General features: G+C 43.4%; 1 protein-coding gene across 10 annotated transcripts in view; it reads right to left on the bottom strand.

Moving 5' to 3' along the window:
- The window catches only part of AHCYL2 (adenosylhomocysteinase like 2), a 226,754-nt gene that overhangs the window by 21,417 nt on the left and 191,611 nt on the right, over window positions 1-13,726 (bottom strand). For all 10 annotated transcript variants that reach the window (XM_008258209.5, XM_008258210.5, XM_089328570.1 and 7 more), the window contains exons 7-11: window positions 11,707-11,813; window positions 9,358-9,474; window positions 5,030-5,093; window positions 4,487-4,575; window positions 1,970-2,040 (exon numbers count right to left, since the gene is read on the bottom strand). In XM_008258209.5, the coding sequence (XP_008256431.4) occupies window positions 1,970-2,040; window positions 4,487-4,575; window positions 5,030-5,093; window positions 9,358-9,474; window positions 11,707-11,813 (448 nt within the window). The remainder of the gene's footprint in view (window positions 1-1,969; window positions 2,041-4,486; window positions 4,576-5,029; window positions 5,094-9,357; window positions 9,475-11,706; window positions 11,814-13,726) is intronic.

The raw sequence follows: 13,726 nt of genomic DNA, 5'->3' as shown, positions 1-13,726 counted from the left end.
AGAGAGAAAGGTCTTCCTTTGCCGTTGGTTCACCCTCCAATGGCCGCCGTGGCCGGCGCGCTGCGGCCGGTGCACCACGCTGATCCGATGGCAGGAGCCAGGTACTTATCCTGGTCTTCCATGGGGTGCAGGGCCCAAGGACTTGGGCCATCCTCCACTGCACTCCCTGGCCACAGCAGAGAGCTGGCCTGGAAGAGGGGCAACCGGGACAGAATCCGGCCCCCGATCGGGACTAGAACCTGGTGTGCCGGCGCCGCAAGGCGGAGGATTAGCCTAGTGAATCGCGGCGTTGGCCAAGTCTTATTTTTTAAAGATTTGTTTATTCTGTCCCCACAAGGGTCCAGAGACCCCCTCCATTTCCTCTCTATAAAATCCTCTTATTACCTGGTTAATGCCACTCTTAGGATCATTGGTTACTATTCTCACCCTGTCTTCTATACTACAGTGTCTAAGTGTTTACAGCAGGTGATAATGGAACAAACGAAGGCCTTCAGCAACCAGGCAGTCAACCAAATGCTGCTACAGGGATATACTCGGCTCCCCACCCAGGAGACAGCGGCCTGAGACATCGCCCCATGCCAGTGAAGAGTACATCATCGCCCCATGTCAGCAGGAAGTAGCTTTAAAGACAGATCATCGTCCCTCTACCCCTCTTGGACTTTTGGGACTAATGTAATCCCATACAAATCCTGCTTTATAAAAAACAAAAGGGGGGAATGTTAGGAAACTGGCACAGTTGTAGCCAGGTGGCCGCATGGCCCAGATACCTGAGCCAGGCTCCACCCCCATCCTAATAGGATTCGCTGCTCCTGCTTCCCTGCCCGCCCTCAGGCAAAGTTTTAAAAGGGCCTGTTCCTGCACAGGTGCTCTCTCTCGGTCCTTCCCTCCTGCGCTCTCTTGGCCTCTCTTGGCTTCTCTCCTCTCTCTTCTCCCTCCTCTGTCTCTCTCTCTTACAGTCTCCTTCTCTCTTTTTCCTTCGCCGCCCCTTCACTCTGGTCTGTAGGGTGTTCCCCAATAAACCCTTTCCCTTACTCCGGTGTCCGGTGTGCTTTGTGACAGCTAACATGATCCCCTCATAATGATGGGGAAAGGTTTTGCTTGTGTCTTTCCAGGGATCACTCTGCAGCCTGTGTGGATATCAGCGTGAAATGCCAAACCCTGCGCCCAGTCTCTGAAAGCTGACCCTCTGACAAGCCAACTTCAGCGCCTTTCTCTGAACAAGCCATTCATAGAAAGATCCTCTTCAGATCAGCTACAGCTTAAATGGAAGGGACCCTACCGGGTGCTACTGAATGTGACTACCTCAGTAAAATTAGGATTAAACGTCTACCTCTCAAGTCCTCACAGGTGTACTCAAAAGACATGCCTGATTATTCCCATAAGCCAGAGATCTTCAGCAAAAAGAGAAGTAAAGCCTTTGCTTTCCTCACATCAAGAGTGCTGCGCCTGAAGGCAGGCAGGGTGTACCTGCCTCTTTTGATTCTCTCTGTTGTTAATAATAAAACTCCTAATGTGTTCTTCTAAAAAAAAAAAAGATTTATTTATTTCTTTGACAGGCAGAGAGAGAGAGAGAGAGAGAGAGAGAATCATCCATCTGCTGGTTCACTTCGTAAATGCTGCAATTGCTGGGGTGGGTCCAGGACAAAGCCAGGAGTCTGGAATTCCTTCTGGATCTCCCAGTGTGTGGCAGGGCTCAAGTCTTCAGGCCATCCTCTTTGTTGCTTTCCCAGTTAAGACAAAAGGGAACTGGATAGAAAGCAGAGCAGCTGGGACTCAAACCTGTACTCTGATACAGGACTGCCCGTGGCAGCTAAACCTGCTGTGCCACAATGCTGGCACCCACTAGTTTTATAGACTCCCATCTCTTTGGCTTTTGGAGTCTGGTTTTGTTATTACATTTCTAAACATCTTTCACTTGCTCTATACAAGTATTCCCAAGTGCTAGTTGTCTTAAAATGTCACATCTTACCTGTACAGGTAATAACAATGTCCACTTGTCGGATGACCTCGTTTAATTTCACCAGTCGAAATCCATCCATACTGTAGAGACAAGGCATAATCAGTCAATCTAAACAGACAGCAGGGGAACATTCTGGAACCTACACTGTACTGTGTTGGGGCAGCTGATCCAAACCACCTCCTTGGACTATACAAGACAGAAATAGGTTCCTTCTCATTGCTGGAACTTATTTCTTCCTGATAATAGTGGGCCAGGGGTTACCATGAGATTCACCAATGAAGTTTCTAGAAAGTGCCACTTTGCCACTGATGCTATTATCCCATTGAAACTGCTCTCTCCAAGATCAATGATTTTCTGAATGCCAAAAAAAAATATTTCTTAGGCTCTTTTATTACTAATTTCTACTGCTACATTAAATATTATCTGTCTTATCATGGAGTCCAAGACGCCATGATACTTTCTTTTCTCGGTTTCCCTACTACTTTTTTGATTATCTCTTTTCATCAGCCAGCCTTTAAATACTGGTATTCCATAGGGTTCTGCCCTTGACTCTTCTCTATTCTTTTGGTACTCATGCTTTCCCAAATGACCATCTTTATATCTTTACTTTAGATATCTCTGAAGCTTCATAGCCAAGGATCAGATTATCTACCAGATAGCTCTCATGAATGTTCCACTTACTATGTTTGAAAATAAACTCATAACCCCATCTATTTCCTCTATATCTTCTACTTCAATAGCATCATGGTTTACCCAACTTTATGAGCTAAATAAACTAGAATATCCTTGTCTACTGCCTTTCCCTAATTGAAGCTGTCACCAAATCTGGTTGACATATTTTCCTTGATTCCTTACAAGGTCCTTTAGTCTGATCCTTCCTCTCCATCCATGGTGGCCTAGCTGAAGTTCAGGCTGTAATACTTCTTGCCTACATTACTACAGTGGCCCTTGGCACAGTCTCATTGCCTCTAGACTTAACATCTCTCAAAATCATTTTGCAGAGTGATTTCTCTAAATGTAACTTGGATCATGTCACATCTTGTTAAAAATACTCCAGTGAGACTGCCTGTTTTCAGGACTAGACTTAAATACCTACACTGACATATGACTTTACTGACATAATGATTTTTATGGTTCCTACCTTCAGATATTGCCATTTTCTCAAATTTATCCTAACTGCCAGTTACATTAAAATATGTCCGTCTTCTTCAATATTCTGTGCTGTCTCCTTCGTTGGAGACTTTCACATGTTCCCTATACCTGGAATATCCTTCCAAGCTAAGAAAACACTTATATAAGTTTCAGGACTCAGCTCTACTGACGTCTCTCTCTTCCCTGCCCCCTAACTACAAAAGCAGGTGCTATTTACCCCTACAGCAGCACTTACTGCACTGCACCGTGGTTATCTGTCCATGTGCTTCTCAGAGTAGAACCTGGTCTCATTCATCTACTCATCTTATTCATGCTTAGCACATAGTTCGGTACCGAATACGGAGTAAGTGACGGGTCCACTTCTAAGATAAATTGAATGGTACTGTTATCAGTATTAAAGCACATTCAGGTTTCTATAATGAACCCCGAGAGTACTAGAAGGGTCATGGTTCCCCTCCTGTGCTGGAGCCCTGAGTCAGAGAAAGCAAGCAACTCCACTGGGGAAGTCTGTGCACTGAAGGCTAGGATGTACCAGGAGCGGTAGAGCAGGGGGAAGTGGAAACAGGAAAGCTTTATGTCATGCCTCATTCTATCCTGGGGACCCTCTTCCAGAAGGGGTAATCATAGAGACAGGGTGGTGTATCCAGGCTACTTGGACTCTGCATTAGTTTCCAAGGACAGTGGTATTTCCCATCATGCTGAGCGTGGCAAGAGGCAATGTTAATAATAGCTACTGTTCAGTGAGCATCTATTATGGGACAGCAGATGTCTATCTTATATAATTTTGTATTTATTCTTTAATACATAATGATTTTATTGAACAAACATAAGCTTATCAAGTAGGTATGATTATCCACATTTTACAGGTGAGAAAGCACCTATGTTTTTTACCTTTTAACTTTGGAATCATTTTAATCTTAAGAATTATACAAACAGTACAAATAATTTCCATAAATCCTTCACTCAGAGTTAGCAGATTTTATTCCTAATTTGGATTCGGGCTACGCATTTTGGAGAGGAATACCACAGAAGCATGCTTTTCAGTGTATCACAACAGCCAAGTGTCTCCACACTAGCCTATTTCTTTCTTGACCGTAGTTTTGAAAGGGACAAAGATTACATACTATGAAGGCAAGGAGCTAATTATTCTCTGGCTCAACGTATCCGCTGTTATTTCCACACGAATCCTAAATTTTAGCTTCTCTGGTGCTCTCTGTCTTCTCAGAGCAGAGTCCCTTGACCTTTGAAAGATGGAGTGTGAAGTTATGGCAGCCTTTCTGAAGATCTAGGCCCTCTGAGGTAAGATGTGGCATTAACCAGGTCATTCTTTGGCGGCAGCTCCAAGACAGCATGTGAGACTCGGGGTTTGCTTACCAGGCCTGCAGGGCACAGATGGGGTCTATCTCAGTCACGTACACAATGGAGCCCATGGCTTTCAGGGCAGCACAGCACCCCTTCCCTACCTGAGGAGGGGGAGAGAACCACATGGTAAGGAAAGTCAATAGGGACACAGTTTCTTAGTTTCTGGGAAAGTGCACTCTGCTTTTTCAACCCCTGAAAGGAATGTCATTTAATAGATTCATGACTGGAAAAAAACAAATAAATGAATGCATCCCTGGCCTTTCTTAGCACAGTCATGTGCATAACAACACCCACATTCACGATTTATATTCAAAACACAAGCTAAAAGAACATCACAAACAGTGGTACTGGAACAAGTCAGAAAATCAACCTAAGGAAAAATGGTAAACACGCAAAGGGAAAAAGAAATACTACAGTTTAACCAGAAGGCCTCTACATGTTATTTTTTCCCACCTAAAGGTAAACAAATGTACTTATGGCTAAGCAAATGAAAAACTCTAGAATATTCCAGCAAAATAAACTTCAAAGCCTAATAACTGAAAGGTTAAACTTTACCTCTCCATATCCACAGACCACCACTTGCTTTCCACCAAACATCATGTCTGTTGTCCTTTTAAGCCTATGAGGAGAAAAAATGTAAATCAGAAAAATCATCTCATTTTTCCCTTGAGGCTTCAATTTGGTCTCTTTGTTTTCATGGGTTTGTTTGTTTAGTTTTTAGTTTTAAAGAAAGCTTGGTTTCTATCCTGGAGAAGTTATTTAATGATCAAAAAGGAAGGTTGAATGAAATATATAAGAGGGGCAGGTGTCATGGCATAGCAGGTTAATGCCACTTGGGAAACGTGCATTCCGTATCAGAGAACTGATTGCAGTCCTGGCTGCGCTGATTTGGATCTAGCTCCTGCTAATGTGCCTGGGACAGAACATGACAACTCAAGTTCTTGTGTCCCTGCCATCCATGTGGTAGACGCAGATGGAGTTCTAGGTTCCTGGCTTTGATCTGCCCCAGCCCTGGCTGTTGTGGCCATTGGGGAAGTGAGCTACAAGATGGAAGGTCATTCTCTCCCTCTGTCACTCTTTCAATTAAATAAATAAATAATTTTCTCATTCCATGCCATTTAATCAACTCTATATATGAAAGTAATTTTTTTCTTTTCCCCTTTTCTTGGGAGTGGTTCAGAAGGGAAGAAGTAGATAACACAGTAAATACCAAACATAAAAGCAATTTATATTCATCATATAACATTTGGAAATAAAAGAAAAGATACAGTGAAGGAAAGATGTAATTTTAATTTAGGGAGTGGTAGTGATTTTAATTTAGGGAGTGGTAAACATGCTAGCTTACTGGTAATAGTATCTACCAGCTCATCGTAGAAGACGATAGTGATTAGTGACTAACACATTCAGTGGTGTCACACTGGCCACCGGGTCCCACGGCGACGCACCAGGAGCCCGAGGAGCAATTCTGCACAGGGCGGCTTTGATGCTGGCACTGACAACCCAAGAGCGAGTTTGTTGGGCTTGGTTCCTTCTCAGACATATTCTGCCTCTTTGTGCCTGGATCTCTGGGAAGCTGATCTTCACAGTTCCCAAGGTTTCATGAAAGAACCTGCAGGAACACTTACTGGCGTCTCTTCAGATGCAATCAGTCTCCCTTCTCTAGAAATTCCTAGCAAGGCAAGAGACTTTTCAACTAAAATCCAGTCCATCCTGAGAGAGATGGTTCCCACAAATATTTGTGGGTATTGCTACTCACTTTCCATCTGCTCACCTCACCTGTTAAAAAGATTCTATAAACGTCCTAAAGGCAAAGCAGGTATCAAGCCTTTTTAATGATTTGGCCACTTTACCAATAGGAACTAATATAACTGCATGTATCTCTGTAACTCTTGTTAAACATAATTAAGGGCAGACACAATTGTTGATTGAAAAGATGAAGTTTGGCTGGGCTTGGCAGAAGGGTCCTGGAATGGCTGACGGAGCAAGGAGAATCCAGAGAACCCATTCCTAAACCTCTTCTGCTTTGACTGCCCTCACGTCTCTTCCCGAGGAAGGAATTCTCTGTGGCTACGCACGTCTGTGCCGTAGAAAGGAAAGTTTAACACTCCTACCCTGCACACTGATAGCTAGGCTGACCGGCCTGAACGGATTCCAATGAGGCAGTGATTTCCCTGCGATCACAGGGACCCAAATGTGTCTCAGTGTCCAAGGATAAAGGTTAGGGAAGATCTCGGCCAACGAAGGACATTTGGGCAACAGGGATTGTAAGTTCTCTGGGAGTATGTAACAGTCCTGTCTAGTCTCTTAATTCTTCCAGCCACAGGGCCCTCGAGAAGAGCTTCTGAATACTATCTATTTTATGATCTGAAAAGTGTATCTCTGCTCCTTTGAGATTACTGGAATATGCCTAGTGGTGGATGAGTAAATATTTTTAATGAAACATACCCAGATTACCATTGATTTGAAAAGATCAAAGTATTCATCCCAATAACCCTTACATGTGGACAGAACTAGAGACTGTCTTCAACGGAATGAAAATTTACTGTGACATAGTTTGTATGATAAATTATTATTGACTCTACAGCAGTAATAACTAACAGTTGTTAGAATTTGCATTGAACGTGCCCAAATCAAAAGGATTTCACAGCAAAAAGCTTTTCCTAAGATCTAACTCAACTCTGGAACTTACCAACAGAGTTCTGGAAAGAAGGCAAGGAACTAACACTGAGCAACTTACCTAATTTTCTTTTTGTAAATTTATTTCTTTATTTTAATTTTTCTTCTATTTTTCTTAAAAAAGGTCTTTTTTCTTTTCTTTTTTCCTTTTCTTTGTTTCTTTTTTTTTTTTTCTTTTTTTTTTTTTTTTGACAGAGTGGACAGTGAGAGAGAGAGAGAGACAGAGAGAAAGGTCTTCCTTTTGCCATTGGTTCACCCTCCAATGGCCGCCGCGGCCGGCGCACCGCGCTGATCCAATAGCAGGAGCCAGGTGCTTCTCCTGGTCTCCCATGGAGTGCAGGGCCCAAGTACTTGGGCCATCCTCCACTGCACTCCCTGGCCACAGCAGAGAGCTGGCGTGGAAGAGGGGCAACCGGGACAGAATCCGGCGCCCCGACCGGGCCTAGAACCCGGTGTGCCGGTGCCGCTAGGTGGAGGATTAGCCTAGTGAGCCGCGGCGCCGGCCTCCTTCTGTTTCTAACACAAATGGTATCACCACCCAGTCTACTGCCTAAGGTTCAGGATGGTTAGCAATGTGGTCCACAGGCCCTTTCTTCACTTTTCTATATTTTATTCATTTATTTTTATTTACTGGAAAGGCAGAGAGACAGAGAGACACACAGAAATTTCAAAAGATCTTCCATCTGCTGTTTCACTGCCCAAGTGTCAACAACAGCAAGGGCTGAGCCAGGCAGAAGCCAGGAACCGGAACCCCATCCAGGTCTCCCACGTGAGTGGCAGGGACCCAGGTACTTGAGTCATCACCTGCCACCTCCCAGGATGTGCACTGGCAGGAAGCTGGACTGGAAGCAGAGGTGGGACTCAAACTCAGGCATTCTGATATGTGATGTGGGCATCCCAAGTGCAGTCTTAACTGCTATGCTACAACACCAGCTCCTCCCCTCCTTTAAAGATTTATTTATTTATTTGAAAGTCAGACTTACACAGAAAAAGTGAGAGATAGAGACAGAGAGACAGAGAGAGAGAGAAGAGAAAGACAGAGAGACAGAGGGAAAATTTCCATCTGCTGGTTAACTCCTCAAATGGCCACAATGGCCTGGGGTTGGGCTAGGCAAAAGCTAGGAGCCAGGAGCTTCTTCCAGGTCTCCAATGTAGGGTTCAGGAGACCAAGCAATTGGACCATCTTCTACTACTTTCCCAGACACATCAGCAGGGAGCTGGATCAGAGGTGGAGCAGCCAGGACTCAAACCAGTGCCCATATGGGATACCAGTGTCGTAAGTGGCAGTTTTGTTAACTATGCCACAATGCCAGCCCCTAGTCTCCCTTTTCAACTTTTCCGTTAAACAAACTTAATGGTTTCATTTGAAAATTTGTAAAGTCTTCCTAGTAAGAATGAAGGAATGTCAGACCACTTGTGTGGAAACAGAAACTGGGTACTGGGAGAACACAGTATAGATTTTCTTAGACTTGAAAATCTCGAAATGTCTCTGGGAACTTACTGTTTACCACAAGTTTTTACGTGGCCAGAGAATGATCTGATAGTGACAGCCCAACATATGACCTGGAATAGGATCACCAGGAACTTTTTCCAAACCATCAAAGATACTTAACTTGTTTACACTATCTTTAGTTAATGACTCACAGGCCTGGTCGAGTCACAAAGAAAGAACTCTGCTCACCAATAGTGAAATGGATTTTCTTATAAGACTCACAGCAGTAATAGCTCTGGGTTATAAAGATCAGGGTGACAGGGGCTTGGTGCAGTGGTTAAGACACTGCCTGAGACACCTGCATCCCATGCGGTTCCTGGGACTGAGTCCCACTTCTGCTTCTGATTCCAGCTTCCTGCTGGTCTGCACCCTGGGCAGCAGCAGCAGATGATGGTTTAATGTGCTTAAGTCCCTACAGCCCTGTGGGAGACGTGCAAGAGGCTCTAGTTCCTGGTTTCAGCCCGGCCCAGCCTTGGCTATTGCAGGCACTGGGGTAGTGAACTAGCAGATGAAAACAATCCATCAATTTCTCTCACTCTTGTCTGCTGTTCAAGTAAGTAAACAATTTAAAAATAAAATAAAATATTGGATGTAATGTAGTGATATATCCAGAGGTGCTACACAAATCATTTCCAGAAATTACCAAAACCAAATAATATAAAATTAGAATCTCAACTCAATAATTCAAGTTCATCTCAAAGATAATAAACATTACCCATCAAGAATCGATTCACGGCAACAGTAGAGGTTGTCAAATTTCTGTTTGGTGACTGAGTCATTGACATTCATGGCTGGAACACACAGCTTCCCCGCTTTGGACAGTTGGTACAGCCTGAGGATGAGGGAAAGTCAACATAAAATAATGAGACTCAATAATCTACCACTGATTTCAAATCAAATCCAGGAAACGCTGATTGGGCATGTTGAGAGCATAATACAAGAGTAGTTTTCCTCCTATTAGGTGGATATTGAGACATAAAGACTATCTTCCTAGAGCTTGTATACAAGATGTCCTCCCCCCCCCCCCATGAATTTTGATTGAGATCTTTATTGAAAAGCTGTATACAAGCTCTAGGAAGATAGGATGTCACTTGAGACATCAGCATCCCAGATTGCATGGAGAGCCTGGGTTCGAGTCCCAGCTCTGTTTCTGATTCCAGCTTCCTGCTAACAAATGTCCTATGAGGCAGTAGGTAATGGCCCAAGTGCTTGGGTCCCCACCACTCATGTGGAGGCCTAGGTGGAGTTTCTGGCTGCTGGCTTCCATTCAGCTCAGCCAGCATACGGGGAGTGAACCAGAGAATCGAAGATCTTTTTCGGTCTGTCTCTGTTAGCTCCCTGCCTTTCAAATAAAATTAAAATAAGTAATAAGCAAAAGTCTTGTAGGGAAAATTCTTGACCCTCCTCTAAATTTTATGGCTCTAAATATAAAATGTTAAACAGCATATTAAATTTATTCCCTTTTTCAATTACAAAAAGAGTAACTTTAAATATTATCTTAAAAATCATTCATAATTCCACTATTCTAACATAATAATTTTAACTTTCAAATAGTCTCAAATTTATACCTCAATATACATATGTAAATATATATATTTAAACTTAGTCAAAGATCAGAATTGTGTGTTTGGAGCCAGTGTTGTGGCTCAGTGTGTTATGCCACTACCTTCAATGCTGGTACCCTATACGGATGCCAGTTTGAGTCCCAGCTACTCCACTTGTGATCCAGTGCCCTGCTAATGCACCTGGGAGAGCTGCAGATGGGCCAAGTGCTTGGATCCCTGCCACCCTTGTGGGAGACCTGAATGGAGTTCCAGACTAGTGGCTTTGGCCTGGCCCAGACCCAACCACTGTGGCCATTTTGGGGGAGAGAAACAGCATATGGATGATATTTCTCTCTCTCTCTCCCTCTTTTACTCTGCCTTTCAAATAAATAAAAAATCTTTAGGAAAAAAGATTTTATGGGGCTGGCACTGTGGCATAGCAGGTAAAGCCACTGCCTGCAGTGCCGGCATCCCATATAGGCACTGGTTCGAGTCCCGGCTGCTCCACTTCCTATCCAGCTCTCTGTTGTGGCCTGGCAAAACAGAACACAGTCCAAATCCTTGGGCCCTTGAACCCGTGTGGGAGACCCAGACGAAGCTCTTGGCTTCTGGCTTCAGATCGGCATAGCTCTGACTGTTGCAGCCAACTGGGGAGTGAACCAGCGGATGGGAGACCTCTCTCTCTCTCTCTCTCTCTCTCTCTCTCTCTCTCTTTCTCTCCCTCTCTCTCTCCCTCTCTCTCTCTCTGCCTCTCCTTATCTCTCTGTGTAACTCTGACTTTCAAGTAAAATAAAAAAAATCTCTAAAAAAAAGAATAAGATTTTATGTGTTTTATTCAAAATTCATCATTTTTTTGAGTTTGAAGCATACTACAAGCCACAGTTTTGTATACACAAAAAGATCACAGTACACTGAAACACTGATGGGACTTATTCCCTCCAACTTTATTTAATACTTGCAGTTCTTATTTCTTTTTAACTGAGACTCAAACCGATATGGGATATTAGCATTGCAGATGGTGGCTTAATCTGCTACACTACAACACTGGCCGGCACTTGAGTTCCTTAGGAGTGAATAACAACAAACAGAAGTGACTCCAGCTTTCCTCAGGGAATTATTATTCGAGAAACAGAATCCCAAGTCCTCGCTCTATGTAAGAATGCAGCTCTCTGAGGGGCACAGCTGTTGTCTGTTTTGTATACTGCTAGAGTCCAGCACACAGGACAGTTCCTGGCTCATTGGAGAAGTTTTGTCCAACATTTGCTGGACAAAGAAATTCGTCCAAAAGAATAAGCAGTCATTGTTTCACAAGGACTAGAAAGGATGAGGATCCCACTGGCTCCCCCACTCGTCCCCCCTTTACTATTTTAGATTTATTATTGGTGTTATTAATTTAAAAACAAGTGTGCAGGCTCAGATATTGTCACCTTATAGCAGGTTCTGATTTTTACTATACTGTGTTCTACACGTTTGTGATCACAAGATTGCATGAAGCCAAGTATGGCCATGTCAAACCTTACCTGTGGACTCCAGTAACACTCTCCTCGACTATGCCCTTGATTTTCTTAAACATGTTCGGATACTTTTTATAAATCCAGTGAGTAAGATCCCCGCCATCATCCAAGATCTGGAACAGTAAGCATCAATAATGTCACTCATTTTGTGACAGTCCAAGGCTTCAGTGCTTCTCTGGGTTTTATATCCCAATTTCTAAAGATCAACTTTCAGATATCTCAAATCTCCTATATGGTTAAACAAAACTACTTAAAACGAGTGCTAATGCAATACTCTGCCAAATAGTCAGTATACTAACATAAATGACAATGAGGGGTGAAAAGTCAAAGTTAATTCCCACACTTAAATGATCTTTACACATGACATACTACCATGAGGCTGCTTCAGAAAGTTCACAGAAAAATGAAATTAAAAGTTATATTTAGGGGCTGGCATTGTGGTGTAGCCGGTCAAGCTGCCACCTGCAATGCTGACATCCCATAAGGACACTGGTTGAAGTTCCAGTTGTTCCACTTCTAATCCAGCTCCCTGCCTGGGAAAGCAGTGGGAGATGGCCCAAGTGATTGGGCCCCTGCACTCACATGGGAGAAGCTGGAAGAAGCTTCTGGCTTCAGCTTGGCCCAGCCCTGGCTGTTGCAGCCATGTAGGTTGTGAACCAGTAGGTAGAAGATCTCTCTCTCCCTAACTCACTTTGTAACTCTTCCTTTCAAATAAATAAATAAATCTTTAATAAAAAGGAGTTAAGTTTACTTTGGTGCAAAAAAGAAAACTGAAACATATGCATAGTTTTTCCTAATACACATTTCATTAACTTTCTGAAGGCCATGCATGTGCGTGGGTTTCAAGATTTTTTTCCACTGGGACTGCATTGTGGTGCAGTAGGTTAAGTGGCTACCTGCAGCACCAGGCCTGTTAGAGTCCCCGCTGCCCCACTTCCAATCCAGCTCCCTGTTAATGGCCTGGGAAAGCAACAGAAGATAGCCCCTGCACCCACGTGGGAGACCCAGAAGAAGATCCTGGTTCTTGGTTTCAGCCTGGCCCTGCCCAGGCTGTTGTGGCCACAGTGGGAGTGAACCAGTGGATGGAAGATCTCGCTCTCTCTCTCTCACTGTCTCTCTCTCCCTCTCTCTGAAACTCTGCCTTTCCAATAAAAAATAAATCCTCAAAAAACATTTTTCCACCAAAACAAACATTTTTAAATTCCATTTTCCATGAACTTAAGGGAAGTACCTTCATAGATCAAAATACACAGTAATGCAATGAGGTTTGTTAGAGACTGATAGCTTAAGTGGTTGTCTAGACCACTAGTTTAGAAAGCCTGAGCTTGATACTACAGATTTCTACTGGTTAAATTTGGGAATTTAAATATATTAGGTCAGGTTTAAACAAAAGGACAGATAATTAATTTCCTTCTCAGAACAATGGCTTATAAAATTGTATTCATTAATCCTTTACCCCTCCCGAACCACAGGCACTCTCTCACCCAAGCACTGTAGGGTTTGCCCAATACAACCTCACACCCTCCACAAACCAAATTAAAAATAACCAGGGAACCGTGCAGCATGTAGGTGTGCAAGTCTGAACAGCTCATCACTATTTCAGGTTGGGATTAAGGATAAACACGACGCCGTGCCCACTGGGGCTTTCATCAGCAGGGAAAGTTTCTGAATTATAAATAAGCTTGAGACCAGCTTCCAATACTCTCAGGCAGTAAGCTGTGCACTGCAGCCTTTCACTGGCCGTCAGAAGTGTCCAGCAGGCAGGACTTTCCAGACTGTTAGACCCATCTTCTCGGAAAATTCCCATGAAAATGACTTGCCCTGTCCTGGCATGTCCCCTTTTGCAATCCCATCAATTATCAACTCTACTAAAAATGCCAAAAATGCCATCTTGGATCCTAGGGTACACAAAATCCTCAACCTCATGTCTACCACCTGACTTTTTTTTTTTTTTTTTTTTTTTTTTTGCTTCTGTTCCTGCTGTCATCTATTTTATCTGACTCAATCAAATCTTGAGAGCAAGGAC

The sequence above is a fragment of the Oryctolagus cuniculus genome, chromosome 3 (assembly GCF_051225735.1).
Source record: "Oryctolagus cuniculus isolate XC-2025 breed Fujian yellow rabbit chromosome 3, ASM5122573v1, whole genome shotgun sequence".
NCBI lineage: Eukaryota > Metazoa > Chordata > Mammalia > Lagomorpha > Leporidae > Oryctolagus > Oryctolagus cuniculus.
Note: the sequence above shows the minus strand (reverse complement) of the source record. Positions and strands in the feature narration are given on the sequence as shown.